Source organism: Typopeltis vanoorti, chromosome 12 (genome assembly GCF_054136105.1).
Source record: "Typopeltis vanoorti isolate ZY-2024b chromosome 12, IOZ_Tvanoo_1.0, whole genome shotgun sequence".
Classification (NCBI taxonomy): domain Eukaryota; kingdom Metazoa; phylum Arthropoda; class Arachnida; order Uropygi; family Thelyphonidae; genus Typopeltis; species Typopeltis vanoorti.
In genome coordinates this window covers 84303161-84317162 of record NC_143560.1, presented here as the reverse complement: position 1 = coordinate 84317162, position 14002 = coordinate 84303161, and the positions used below count along the sequence as shown (strand labels likewise).

General features: G+C 33.6%; 1 protein-coding gene across 1 annotated transcript in view; it reads left to right on the top strand.

Annotated features, from left to right (window-relative positions):
• Positions 1 to 770: 770 nt before the first annotated feature.
• The window catches only part of LOC150100948 (glutamate receptor ionotropic, kainate 2-like), a 369413-nt gene continuing 356181 nt past the window's right edge, over positions 771 to 14002 (top strand). The window contains exon 1 of the mRNA XM_090401147.1: positions 771 to 1135. Within this exon, the coding sequence (XP_090257273.1) occupies positions 1048 to 1135 (88 nt within the window). The 5' untranslated portion in view covers positions 771 to 1047. The remainder of the gene's footprint in view (positions 1136 to 14002) is intronic.

Genomic DNA, 14002 nt, shown 5'->3' with positions numbered 1-14002 from the left:
TGTGATTTGAAACGGTACATTTTGACGTATATTTTATGTATTTTCTTTACTTTATTATTAAAAAAAACTAATGTCAACTAAGTTTTCATCTTTATTATTTATCAATTTTGACTTATTATTACTTAATCAGCTACTACAAAGACACTATTACTTTTTTAAATATCGATTTTTTTCCGATTTCCATTAATTTTTTTTAATAGTGAAAATAATAAATTTTGATTTGTTGAAAATAATTTTCTAATTTTTTGAGCAAAGCTCGATACCCCGTTTGATCTCTCTCTCTCTCTCTCTCTCTCTCTCTCTTTTTTTCCATTTTAATTAATGGGCACCTTAGTCTAAAGTCTTCTTCCATGACATGACTTGTGTACTTTTGAATCGTTTTATTACTGACATGATCCAATTTAAACAAAATTGAAATGGTGAATATGCATATTCCAAATTAAATGTCATCGTAATCCTCCATCTGTATCCACTGATAGGGGCACAAAAATATAAAAAAATAATATTGATAAATATAATAAATAAAAATATGATGCGTTCTGATAAGCGGCTTCATATTCCACATTTATACTTACATGAAATTCTGAGCATTTTTGTTTATTATTATTTGATACCTCCAGGGAGTCCAAAGACTCATCGAGGAAGAGTGTGCCAACAGCATCGAACGATTGATCTCTTTCCAACTACTAACCGCGCTCAAACTTAACTTTATTCGAGCTATTAGTAGCAGAGGGTCTACCAATCGACCAACTTTATCTCGTTTTTTTTTCCTCCTAGCTAGATCAGTTCCTAAGTTTTCTAACTATAAATCAATATATGTATCACATTATGGAGATATAAATTCATACGATCAGTATGTTCATCCGCATATGAGAAAGAAAAAGATAAAAAGTGATGTAAAAAAAAAAAAAATTCGTCCCAAATGCCGTCTAATTTCGGAAACGTGACGTACACTTCTCCCTCTCTCATCCGTTGTCCAAAGCATCTATTTCTAGACGATCGCTTCAAGGCAAGGAAGACTGTTTCTTTCACTACTATGACTACAAGATGAAAATTCGCATTTGGGATACTTTAATTATTGGCATCTGTTGCCTGATCAGAAGCAGTTATGAACTTCCGGCAATCATTCGAATAGGTACGTTGTTCATTAATATGTGTGTGTGTGTGTTTATTTATTTATTTATTTTTTTCAAGATAATATTCCCGCTTACATACTGCGTCAACATATCTTTCTGGCTGTTTATTATATTTTCATTTCAGCGTAAAAGATAATTATCAAGCATCTGTAATCAGTAGTTGATCTACTATATTTTTGATAGGCATTAATAATAATGTTTAGTATCTCAAAATGTTATTAGTTTTAATTATACATGGTTCTACTTTGAATAGGTTTTACAACAATTTTCTGTGTTAGAGTGCTACATGAACAATAAGGCGATATGCCAACTCGTTTCTTTGTGGAGTATCTTAATTCATTCCACTGCCAGTATTTACTGTAGTGGGATGGATAGTGCGCTAAACACCAAGGCTGTCTTTATCGAAATAATAAATCACCAGGTTCATTTAATCTTTCCCTTTAATCACTGTACGCAAAGTTACACAATCACTGTACATTGTACTTCTGAACCTAATAGAATCAAGTAGGTTCAGACGTTTTCATTTGGGTTTTCTTGTTAAACAGTGTATATTTAATGAATCATTAATAATCTGAATATTAATATCAACATGACAGAATAAATCATTTCAAATAGTTTTATATTGATGCTACTTTAAATTAACCTAAATACCTATTATTGGCAGAATGATAACAGAAAAAAAGATTATTTTCAAATGACAGTTTGAAAGTTTACGAACAATTAAAAAGCGTGTGGTTTTTGTGCGCATCTTTGCAATGGTGGATGTCTCCTGATAAATATCCGGTTAAAAAAAAAAAAAACTGAATTCCGCTAAAACATTCTTTTTCCTTCTCGTGGTTTCAACCCACACACACACGTCATGATAAATAATTCACTCTTTTTTTTTTTTTTTTTTTTTTGTAGTTTTGTATATCGAATTATTCCGTTCATATAATATGAAATCATGAGCATTAATATTTTGATCATGATTTTTAACCACAATACTACTACTACTACTACTACTACTACTACTACTACTACTACTACTACTACTACTACTACTACTACTACTAATAATAATAATAATAATAATAATAATAATAATAATAATAATAATAATAACAAGCGTGATATTTAGAACAAGAGGATAAATATGAAATAACTTTCATAACATAAGAAATCATTATGTTATAAAATAAACCGATTTTTCAGGCCCCTTTAAATCCTCTAATGCCGGAATTATCCTTATCACTGAAGTGTCTAAAATAAATAAATAAATAAATAAAAATTCTAAAATAAAATTCTGTCGTTCAGCTCGGAATATTAATCAGAATTTCTTTTAGCGGCCAGATCCTTCTTTAAGAACTGCTGACGCTGTGTTTCTACACGCTAGAAACTCAAAAATCTCAGACATCTGAGGATAATTTATTTATTTATTTTTATGTGTTAACTTTAATGGCGAGATGGACGTCAATCACTTGTATTTCTATCCCTTCATCGCTAGATTGTGATTATTAATAATGAGAAATTTTTGAGCATCTGGCTTGCCCGAATTAGGGCTGTGTAGAATCGTTTGAATTCAGTGGATTTGCCTATGTGAATCCACGAGGACACTACATCTAAGGTGGCACGGCATGAACATGAACACTACACATCAATATTTATAGCTTCATTGTGAATATCAATGTTTTCGAGGTCAGTTTTATTTCTGTAAAGGGAAAAGTGGAACTCTCGGAGGAAACCAAAAATTCTGAGCGTAATTTAGTATTGAAGAAAAGAAAAGAAACAGCTGGTAAACCACATGCTGAGTAACTGCCATGGCTGAAGACTTGAATCTCTCAAACCAACAGGGCTGTGATGGACATCGATTTATTGTGAATGTCATTCAGATGGAAAATTTCATCGCCTAGTTTGAGACCACCATCCTTCTTTATTTGAGGTCTAAATGGACTAGAAAAGTCTTTGGTCCCTAGAGGAGGGATCCGGATTATTTTGCCCCTAACCCAGCTACGGTACTCAATAACTGGGCAAGTGCAACGGGTGCACAGGCATTGGGTCCAGGACGAAGGAGACCTGAAATGGGGGTATCAAAAAAGTAATCTCTATTATATTTTCATTTTCAAATTTTAAATTTTGTCGCCGTGGGTGATCGATTCTGTAACGTTTCTGGTTAAAGTTAAAAATTAACCGATCTATTGTTATCGTTTTTTTTTTTTCCCCTTGAAAAAAAAATTGCTTTGAAAAAAAAAAAAAAAAAAAAAAAAAAAAACGTGGGCCAAAAATAAAATCTTGCACAGGGCCCATGAAAAGCTAATTATGGCACTGACGGTACTAATACTGATTTACTCCACGATTATATATATATATATATATATATATATATATATATATATATATATATATATATATATATATATATATATATATATATATATATATATATATATATATATATATATATATACATAATCACTCCTGTACATAAACAAGGAAAAAAAAAAAAAACATTGTAACTAGAGATCCATCGCCACATTGTTGGTATATGTATATATATAATATATTCCACAGGTTACCGGTAGCTCTTTGCTGAGTGCTGATCTTATACGTCGATGTGCTTTCTGTTTTCCGTGCATGCTTTGAACCACAGGAGGTTCAAACCATACACGGAAAGGTTAATTTGTTCTACAAGGTTTTGTATGTTAGTGTGTCAAACGCTCTTGTTAGATCAACGCTTTACAGACAAAAAATACTATGGCGGCTGGGAGGGAGGCGGGTAGATGACGTTGTGTATTTATGGTAGTAGTTTCGTGGTGTGTAGTAGGAGGATTAATAGGAGACAAATTGCGTAGCGGAGTAGTGTGCCCTCCCACGATGAGTCCATGGACTCTGAAGGTGTCATGTAATGTCATTTCACGATTAAAAACAACTAACACTATTCTGTTTTTATCTAACGCGGAGTTCATTAGGTCTGTGAAATTTTCCAGGAGTGTTGTTGTTGTTGTTCCTCCTTTATTTATTTATTTTTTTTGAAAGCTATATTATGTTTTTGGATGATGTGGAATTTTTTTATGTATGCGGAGAGTTTGCAATAGATAATGCGCTCCATAATTTGGTTGATTACCGACAATGTGGCGATGGGTCTCTAGTTATTTACAATGTTTCGTTTTCCTTGTTTATGTATGGAAGTGATTAATACAGTCTTTAGTGATTCAGGTATGATTTTGAAGATTTTATTTAACAGTATTAGTATAACAGGACATAGGTTTGTTGTTTTCTGAACTGACGACACAGAGAACTTCTCTGTGTCGTCAGCTCACTCCCGACTACTCAGCAGCATCCATCTTTTCCGTCTAATTCCTTCTCTTAGCAAAGGGGAAAAATGTCCCGAAAAAGACTTCATAGAATTTTATTTACCGAATAGTTTTCAAATGGCAAATGAAATCGCATGATTTTGAGATTTGGAAATAGCAACAACAACAAAGTAAGTTAATAATAATCGACCTGGTACCAGCTACGCAAATTTCAACCTGCTTATTCCTTTGAAAATATTCTCCGCCCCCTCCGCCCAACAAAAAAATAAATAAATAATAAAATAATATCTTCTTAGTCACATTTACAACTGCCGTTAATTATTTTTTTTTGAATATTAATTTCCTTTGTTTATTTAGTTTCGCGTTTATTAATTTTAGTTTTACTATTGCGTTTTAAGTTTTAACTTTTATTTTATTTTATTAATATTTGCTAGTTAAGTTACTTCATTTCATCCAAAATAATATTATTTGTTCGAGAAACATTTTTCTATTCATTCATCATACGTAATGGTATATAAATAACAAAAAAGGTGTTTCGCTTAGACTAATAACACTCATTAATAATGTGATAATGTACTTTATTTTCACCATGAGTTTGGCACACATACTATAAAGAATCTGTTCGTCTAACTCCTTTTTGCACAGGGATTTTTTACACGCCATATTTTATTACACTCATTTTTATGCGTATATCGTTATTTATCGTTATTAATCATTTCAGTATATTCTTCCTTCTTTCTTCATTTTAACAGCTGCGTAAAGGATAATGAGAAAACAATTTTTCTGTGTTACAAATTTTTGCTACTTCACGCGCAAACTTTGCTTGCTTACTCTTGGATAAAAGATTCTAATTTCTTGGCATCTTAAATTTATAACCTAGTAAAAACTTTTTCAATAATGTACCCATATGTTTTGCTTTAACAGAAGCAGCCGCTAACAAGGCTTTGAAAAACTTCATTACTTGAAACCAGGATGTTTTCATTTTTAAATAAAAAGACAAGCGTTATAAACAGTAGCAGGTATACAAGCTAGTTCAGAGCACACTTGTTCAAACAAACATTCCAACGGTGGGCTTTCTTTCCAGTAATGAATTAGTTTCTGCTTCCTTTTTACTGAATGTCGTAGAGTTAAGTGTAAAATTTAATAAGGACAAAAAAGAGTGCGGCGTACTCTGATCAGGAAACGTCATTAATTCGTTTCCTGATCAGAATATGCCGCACTCTTTTTTGTCCTTAAAAAATTTTAACCCTACCACATCACATACGTATTTGATAGGATCAGTTAAGAACACTGATAAATCAAAAACTGTATCTGATTTTTTGTTTTCTTTTAAATAATTATACCAAATGACGAATTCCAGATTTCTATGGTAATCATATACAGCGAGTTTCTTCAGCATATATTATATTAGAGAGAGAGAGAGAGAGAAGAAAAAATAAACTTTGTTAACATTGAATTTGAAGACGTGTCGATTGTGTACATATAGCTAAGGGAGGAAGTATTCTAAAATACTTCCTCCCTTAGCTATAGGAGGAGGAATTAATGAAACCAGAAAAAAAAAAGTTCCAAGATTTTGAAGTTGAACTTTGAAGGAATGTTGAATTGTACCTACACATTGTAGCAGATTTGAAGAAAGCGGAGAAGTTATGCATGCAAATTCTGAAATATTTGCAGAAAATATAAGCAACAGAAACTGGACACCTGTGTAAAAAAGAGAGGAATGAATTGGTGTGTGTGTGTGTGTGTGTGTGTGAGAGAGAGAGAGAGAGAGAGAGAGAGATTTAGTGGGGGGGGGGGTTGTTACAGGCTTGCAAATAATGATCGAGATGAGAAAGAGATGTTCAGGCAAATTTGTTTGATCAGTGCAAAAAGAGTCGTCCTAATGGGGAATTTTAACTTTACAAATATAAACTGAATGGAGAAATAGTGTATGAGAAAAGGAAAGAGAATTTTTTAAGATCTTAAGGAATCACCTGTCTCATACAGTTGGCGATAGAGGGAAATGGGTTAAATTTAGTAATCACGTTATATGTGATTGTGGACAAAATATCATCATCATATTACCACAAGTTGGTGACAGTGATCATATACTCCTAGCCTGAAAGCTGCGAAAGTATGCAGAGGTACCTGAAATAAGGAACTAAAGGTACAAGAGATTATGAGAGGCTCAGGAAACGTGTTGAACAATCCAATGGGAAAAATAACTTAACAAAAGATATTAATATTGCATAGGCGATAGTCTAGAAATATCTGATGAAGACAATGTGCCTAAATCTAAAAGGGTAAAATGGAGTAAGAATCGAATGGATGAATAAAAATATTAAGATATATAGAAGAGATGATTATGAAGGAACTATAAACTTTGGAGTGAACAGTTACATGAAACATTTAAAGAGCAGTTAGAAAAGTGACCAGTATAATAAAAATAATGATAATAATCATAAAAGTTAGAGTACAAGAGGAGACTAGTTATGGAAGGATAACTCTGATGGATGGAGATGATGGCAGAAGTTATAGTAAACTTATTTTATAAGCATGTTATTTGTCACGTCTTCATCCGATATTTCTTAACTATCGTGCAATATTAATCTCTTTTGTTAAGTTATTTTCTCCATTGGATTGCGTCAACGCATTTCTTGAGCCTTTCATAATTTCTTGCACCTCTAGTTTCAGATACCTCTGCATAGAGGTATCTGAAATAAGGAACATAAGAGAAAAATATTCCTCTTATATAAGGAAAATAAGAGGAAAGATTGATGTATTGTGTAAAGGTGGAAGCAAAATCGAAGTTTGCAAACAAGTTACAGACTTGTTTGCATTTCTGGAGTAACTATCAAGGATCTGGAGAGATTGGTTAGAAATAGAATACAGCATTGGGTAGATAAGAAAAGTTTCTGTATAAAGGTCAACATGGGTTTGATAAAGGGGAGTCTTGTTTCAATAATATACTTAAATTTTATAATATGGTGAACGCAGCAATACATGGGGTGATTCATACAGAATGATATTTAAGGATTTTCCAAAGGTATTTGACTGATTACAAGATAACAGATTGGAGTATAAGTTACGGCAAAATGATTCGGATAATTGCTTAGTTAATTGGATAACTAGTCTTTCTGATATATTAGATAACATATTAGTAAAGCTATTTAATAAGATCTACGATACAGGCATAATCCCTCAAGACTGGTTACAGTCGACCTTCATCATGCTACCTAAAAAAGTAAATGCGAAAACTTGTAATGACTATAGAATGATCAGCCTAATGAGTCACGTTCTCAAAATGTTTCTGAAAATAATTCAAAAAAGAATATACAGAAAATGTGAAGACACCATCAGTGATACCCAATTCGGCTTTAGAAACGGCTTGGGAACAAGCGAGGGCCCTTTTCTGTTCTCAGATCTTATTTCAAAAATGTATTGACCAAAACAAGGTAATATTCATTTGTTCATCGACTTTGAGAAAACATTTGACAAAGTCCAACATGCTAAAATGATTGTACTATTAAAAAGAATTGGATTAGATGGTAAAGACATCAGGATCATTGAAAACTTATATTTGAAACAAAAGGCATCTGTTCAAGTTGATGACATTATTACAGACTCCATTAACATCAAACGAGGAGTAAGGCAAGGATGTGTGCTGTCACCTCTTCTTTTTAACATCTAATCAGAAGCCATATTTCAAAAAGTCTTGGAAGGAAGAAAGGAAGGGATTAGTGTAAATGGTGAAATCATCAGTAACATCCGATATGCCGATGATACAGCTCTTCTGGCTGACAATATTCAGGATCTTCAAAATCTTTTGGAACTAATAAATGCAGAGAGTGAAAAATGGGATTAAAAATAAATATCACCAAAACTAAATTCATGGTCATAAGTAAGAAACCAATTCTTAATTTAGCACTTTCTTTAAATAGGAAACAAATAGAAAGAGTGGCAAAGTTTAAATATCTCAGATGCTGGTTAAATGAAGATTGCAATCCAGAAATGGAAATAAAAGTTAGAATTGAAATGGCAAGAAAAAATTTTCTCTTGATGAAATCAACACTGTGTAACCGCAGTTTAAACTTAGAGCTTAGAGTACGTATGGTTAAATGCTGTGTATAGTCTGTACTGCTGTATGGTGCAGAAACTTGGACCTTGAAGACAACATCAATAAAAAGACTTGAAGCCTTTGAGATGTGGTTATACAGACGAATGTTAAAAATCCCATGGACAGCAAAAACGTCCAATCAGGAAGTACTGGAACAAATGGGGAAATCATGTGAACTTTTAGATACCATAAAAAGAAGGAAAACTGCATATCTTGGTCACCTACTTCGTAATGAAAAATATAAGATACTTCAATTGATTATAGAAGGGAAGATAAATGGAAGAAGAGGACAAGGAAGACGAAGAAAATCTTGGCTGGCAGATATCAGACAGTGGACTGGTATGAACTCTGAGAGACTGCTCAGAATAGCTGAGAATCGCTCAAAATTTGCCAAGGTGGTCGCCGACCTCCGATAGGAGATGGCACCCAAAGAAGAAGAAGAAGTCTTTCTGATAGACGTTGTCTATCAGAAAACTGGTTTTCTGATAGACAGTGGAGTCCCACATTGTCTGGAACCACTGCTGTTTAATATGTTTTACTGTGAATGGTTTGCAAGAGGATATAAGCTATTCGTGGGTGGCGAAAAGTTGGCAAAACTGTTGAGAATGACGCTGACGTACCGTTGCTACATAACGATTTTGAATATACTTGCTATTTGGGAAGATGAATGAGAATTTCAATTCAATACCAATCAATGTAAGATTTTATACTTTAGAACCTGGAAATGTAATGATGCACATGGGTGGTGTATTAGAGGAAGTGAAGGAAGCGAGAGATCTCGGGATACGTACTTGTAGATAGAGAGATGAAAAAGAATACAAAGAAATGTCAGTAAGAAGAGCGTTGATAATCAGAAATAAAGAAGGGATTTTTCCACTGTGCAAGAATTTGATTAGACAACATGTGGACTACTGCGCACAGATTTGGTCGCCTTGATTTCTAGGCGAGAAGTAAGCTCTGGAAAATGTCCAGATACAATAAGTAATATTGGGTTTGTGAAATATATTCACTATGACAACAGGTTGGGGAATGTGTAAATTGCAGAGTTCGGTGAACAAGCAGATAAGGGAGATGATGTGATGAAACATAAATTATTAAGGGGAACTTATGAGTAGATACCTAGGATATCATTCAAAGGGTCGAGAGAGGAAAAAGAATAAGATCAAGAGGCATTCATGGAAATTTTGTAAAACTGTCGTGAGCATGACACTTTTACAAAATGACACTTTTACATGACACTTTATTGCATGGAAAGTGATAGTAAGTGGAATGCATTGTCAGATGAGGTCTAAGTTCACAGACAATGAATCATCATAAGATGAGGTACTACAGATATTATCTCTGTAAAATTGCTGCTTATTGTTACCAACTTCGATGAGTCTTGACTCCTGAAGGTGTTTGTATAATAATAATAATAATAATATATATATATATATATATATATATATATATTTAATAATAATAATAATAATAATAATAATATTTTTGAAACACTTTATTATATCTTGCATACATATACATTACATTACATTACAATTACATTATAAAATTATAGAAATTACAAAATTTAAAAATTCTAAAAATGACGTACATATAATAATAATAATAGTATTTTCTTTTAATTCAATGATTTTTATTATTAAAATTATGATTGCATATTATGCATTTACAAAACATGTTCTAGTTTGTTTTTTTTTAACAATGAATTTCATAAAAATTTTCCTTTTTTTATATAATGTGTTAATAATAGTTACTATAGATGGTAATTCATAGTTTGCAATTGAATAAGATTACATTTTTAACAGCATTTATAGTATAACAATATGTTATATTTTACATTTTTGCTTTTATTATATTTTTATAATAATTAAGAAAAATGTTTTACCTCTTTAATATCTATATATTTTATTATTATATTATTATTATTCTAAGAAACCTTTACATCAAAGGATTAATTAATTAAATAATAATAATTTTTAACAGCATTTATAGGATAACAATAAGTTATATATATTTTACAATTTTTACTTTTAATGTATTTAAGCACTGTAACTACAGCATTTCAATCTAATAAATAAATAAATAAATATATATATATATATATATATTAGGGTTACCAAGTAATTTTATAAACTTGGTTATTTTACTCCTAATCCCAAGTAAGCAAACAGTTAAGTTTGCGCCTGAAACGTAGTTCAAGTCTAAAGGTGGTGCAACACCAGTGCAACTCATTAAAGGTGGGTAAAGCTCTGATCACTATTCTTAGTATTTTCCATAATGTAAAACACATCTCGCTAAGAGATGTATACTGCAATACATTATGGGTGGGGTAGTGACCCCACCCATAATGGGCCCTGGTCCTCCCCATCTTGGTGCACCACTGTCTCACTGACTTACATAACTGTCATCAAATTCACTTCTTTTCTGCTTATCCACTATACTGTGCAATTAGCATTTACTCTATAACTATCATTCCAGAATCGTGATGTTACTTTAGTCACTCATCTCTGGATTCTCTCTGGGGTTTGCACTTCACAGTTGAAACTAGGTGACTACATCTGATATCGGTCGTCTGATCAGTATGATCCCTTATCTTTGTGTTTCTTATCATAACAGCTATGTTGTATAGTCTTTGGCAGCACTTTCACTGTGCCCTCAGACATTCAGGTCACTGTTGGCCATCATCCTGAACAGGTGCACTCAGGATTTAATCTTGGGGGGGGGGGGTTGAGGATTTGAGAATATGCATTGCATACGACCTATGACTGAGCATTTGCAGTAATCACCAATACATGACATCCGTGATCTCCTCTGCCCGTGCTCGGGCAAACAAAGTAGCCCTCGGTCCGCCCGAGCACTACTTTGTTCGCCTTGCGTTCACAGAGGCCGTGATTCGAGACTACATAAGGTGGGAATATTATAGGGCAGGGGTCGGCAACCTGCGGCTCTTTGGATGTGAAGCTGCGGCTCTTTAGTTCCATACGCAAATATTATTTATTTTATCAAAAAAAAAAAATTAAAAATCGTTCTGAATCGATTAACGAGGATTAGGCACCGATTCTATCTCTCAGCCACTTGTACTCGCTTTTCACCGCACCCCTCCCCCGTGACACGCATCGTCACTGTCGTCAGTCCGTCGGAAGCTCTCGGAAGTTTATATGTTTGGCAATTTTCATTGCTTTCGGCATAGCTGGGCATAACACCTTTACTCGTAAACTAAGTATCTAATATTTGCCAAAATTAAAAAAAAAAACTAAAATGTGCAGACTGCGCCGTGATAAACACGTTCTGACAAGTCCGTTCGTGCCAGTCGGCGATCACCGCACACGGGAGGCGACCACAGATGCGACGAAACTATGTACTTATAGTCAATCAGTACGTGAGAGAGAGACAAACAGTGTTTCGTGTCTAAATTATTTATTTTAATAATTAAATTATTAGAGAATTATTTATTTTATTTAGGTTGGTATTTTTAATTGGGAAATATCGTTGTAAAATGTTTTTTGATAAATTATATTTCATTATGCCCAGCTTCTCGTATCCGCTAAAACAGTACAAGATAGAATAGCTAAAATGTCTTCAAATGTAACATATTTGCAGGTGGAAGATATTCAACCTTCTGCCTTATCACTTGCTACAGATGAGTCTTGCGACATAAAAGACACGGCACAAGTTGCCCTTTTTGTCAGGTATATGTCTTCCCAAGGTCCAAAAGAAGAACTTCTAGGATTGCTACCGCTCTCGGGACAAACTAGAGGGGAAGATATAGCGAATGCCGTGCAAAAATGCCTTGAAGACAATAAGATCTTGTGGCTCTTTAAAAACTTTTTAAAATTTTGTGGCTCTTTAAAAACTTTGAAATTTTGTAAATTGTAATTTTTGACTCTTCCGACTCAAAAGGTTGCCGATGCCGGTTATAGGGTATTCCCACCTTATGTGACCGCTAATTCATAAATAGTTTAGAAATAGAAGACACGACACAACATAATTAAAAAAAAGAATTTTAATTCGGAAAAGATTTTTGGAAAAGTTCTAGTGTTTTTTAACTTTTTCTTTTGGGGGCAAAAGGGGCTTAGCACCCTCCTTGGGTGCGTCACTGATCCTGAAATCCTGAATCTCATATGGCTACTAAAGCATGCTTCCCCATTTACACAATACATATTCCTAAATTATGTATTGTGTAAATTAGCAGTTTTAATGTTAAGTGCACTTAACATTAAAACTGCAGTTCTGCTGATGCATTCAAAAATTTTTCTGAAAGGAGTTAACACTAGTATTGCTCCTTAAAACTCTTTCCATCTTTGCATCATCATCAGCAAAGAACTGAATATCTTCTGCTGATTTACACGAAATATCATTAACAGGCACAAGAACTCTTTTCTGCAGCACATCACTAGGCGCTATTCTTTTCTGAGATACTTCCACTCCATACACAACTTTAAAATAAAATAAAATAAAATTTTAATAAAGTTGAGATAGGGTTAAAACGGCCTCGCCTACTCATTGTACGGGAATAAAAAGGCATTAGCTAATTTTTTATTTTTTATTTTTTTTGAAATTTTAATAAATTTTGAAATAAAATAAAAATAATAGCCAGAATGTGTCATAAGAGACGGTTGGAATACATGGATATTTGGAGGGCATTTGACGACAGAAAGAAAACTGTATGTGAGAGATGACTTGCATTTAAATGAGGAAAGACGTACGCGTCTCAAGAGAATGCTATTCTCTGAGCAAGTCAATGCATCAATGCAATATCAGGGTGGATGGTAGGAGGTATGTCCTCTTGTGGGAATGGGTGCTTGGGAGAAGGGGGAGAATACATTGGGCTATACTGAATCCAGTGGAGTCTGGAAGGGATAATGATAGGTATAGAAACAGTGACAATGCCTTGACTCTTTATATAATGCCAGGAATATCTAGAATAAAGACAATGAATTGGTGGTGCTGATAGCATGAGCCTGTCCAAAGATTATGTGGATCTCTGAGACGTGGTTGACAGAAGATGATATACTGACAGGAATAGAAGTAGACAGGATAGGAAAGAAAAATGTGGCGATGGAGTACTGCTTGGCAAGTGCAAGAAGAATGAGTGTTATGGGAGATTTTAATTACAGTAGTATAAACTGGGAAGAGGAAACTGCATGAAGTAATAAGGGAATGGAATTTCTGGAATTCTTGAGGGACAAATGTCTTAGGCAACATGTAGTAGAAGTGCGAAATGAGGTTCAAGAGTTTTAGAAGTGGACATAACATTCAGAAGAACTGATTAGATCTGAGATAGCGTCTCTACCCCCAGTTGGAGAGAGTAATCATGTGGTTTTGACTTGGAAGAACAGACATGCCAGAGTCTCAAAGAGAAAGGAATGTATGACAAATTATAAGGCAGGTGATTATAATAGTCTAAGATATCAACTTGGGCATTTCCATGGAGGGAGGAACTGGGAGGACAAGATATCATTAGTGCTTAGGAACATGTG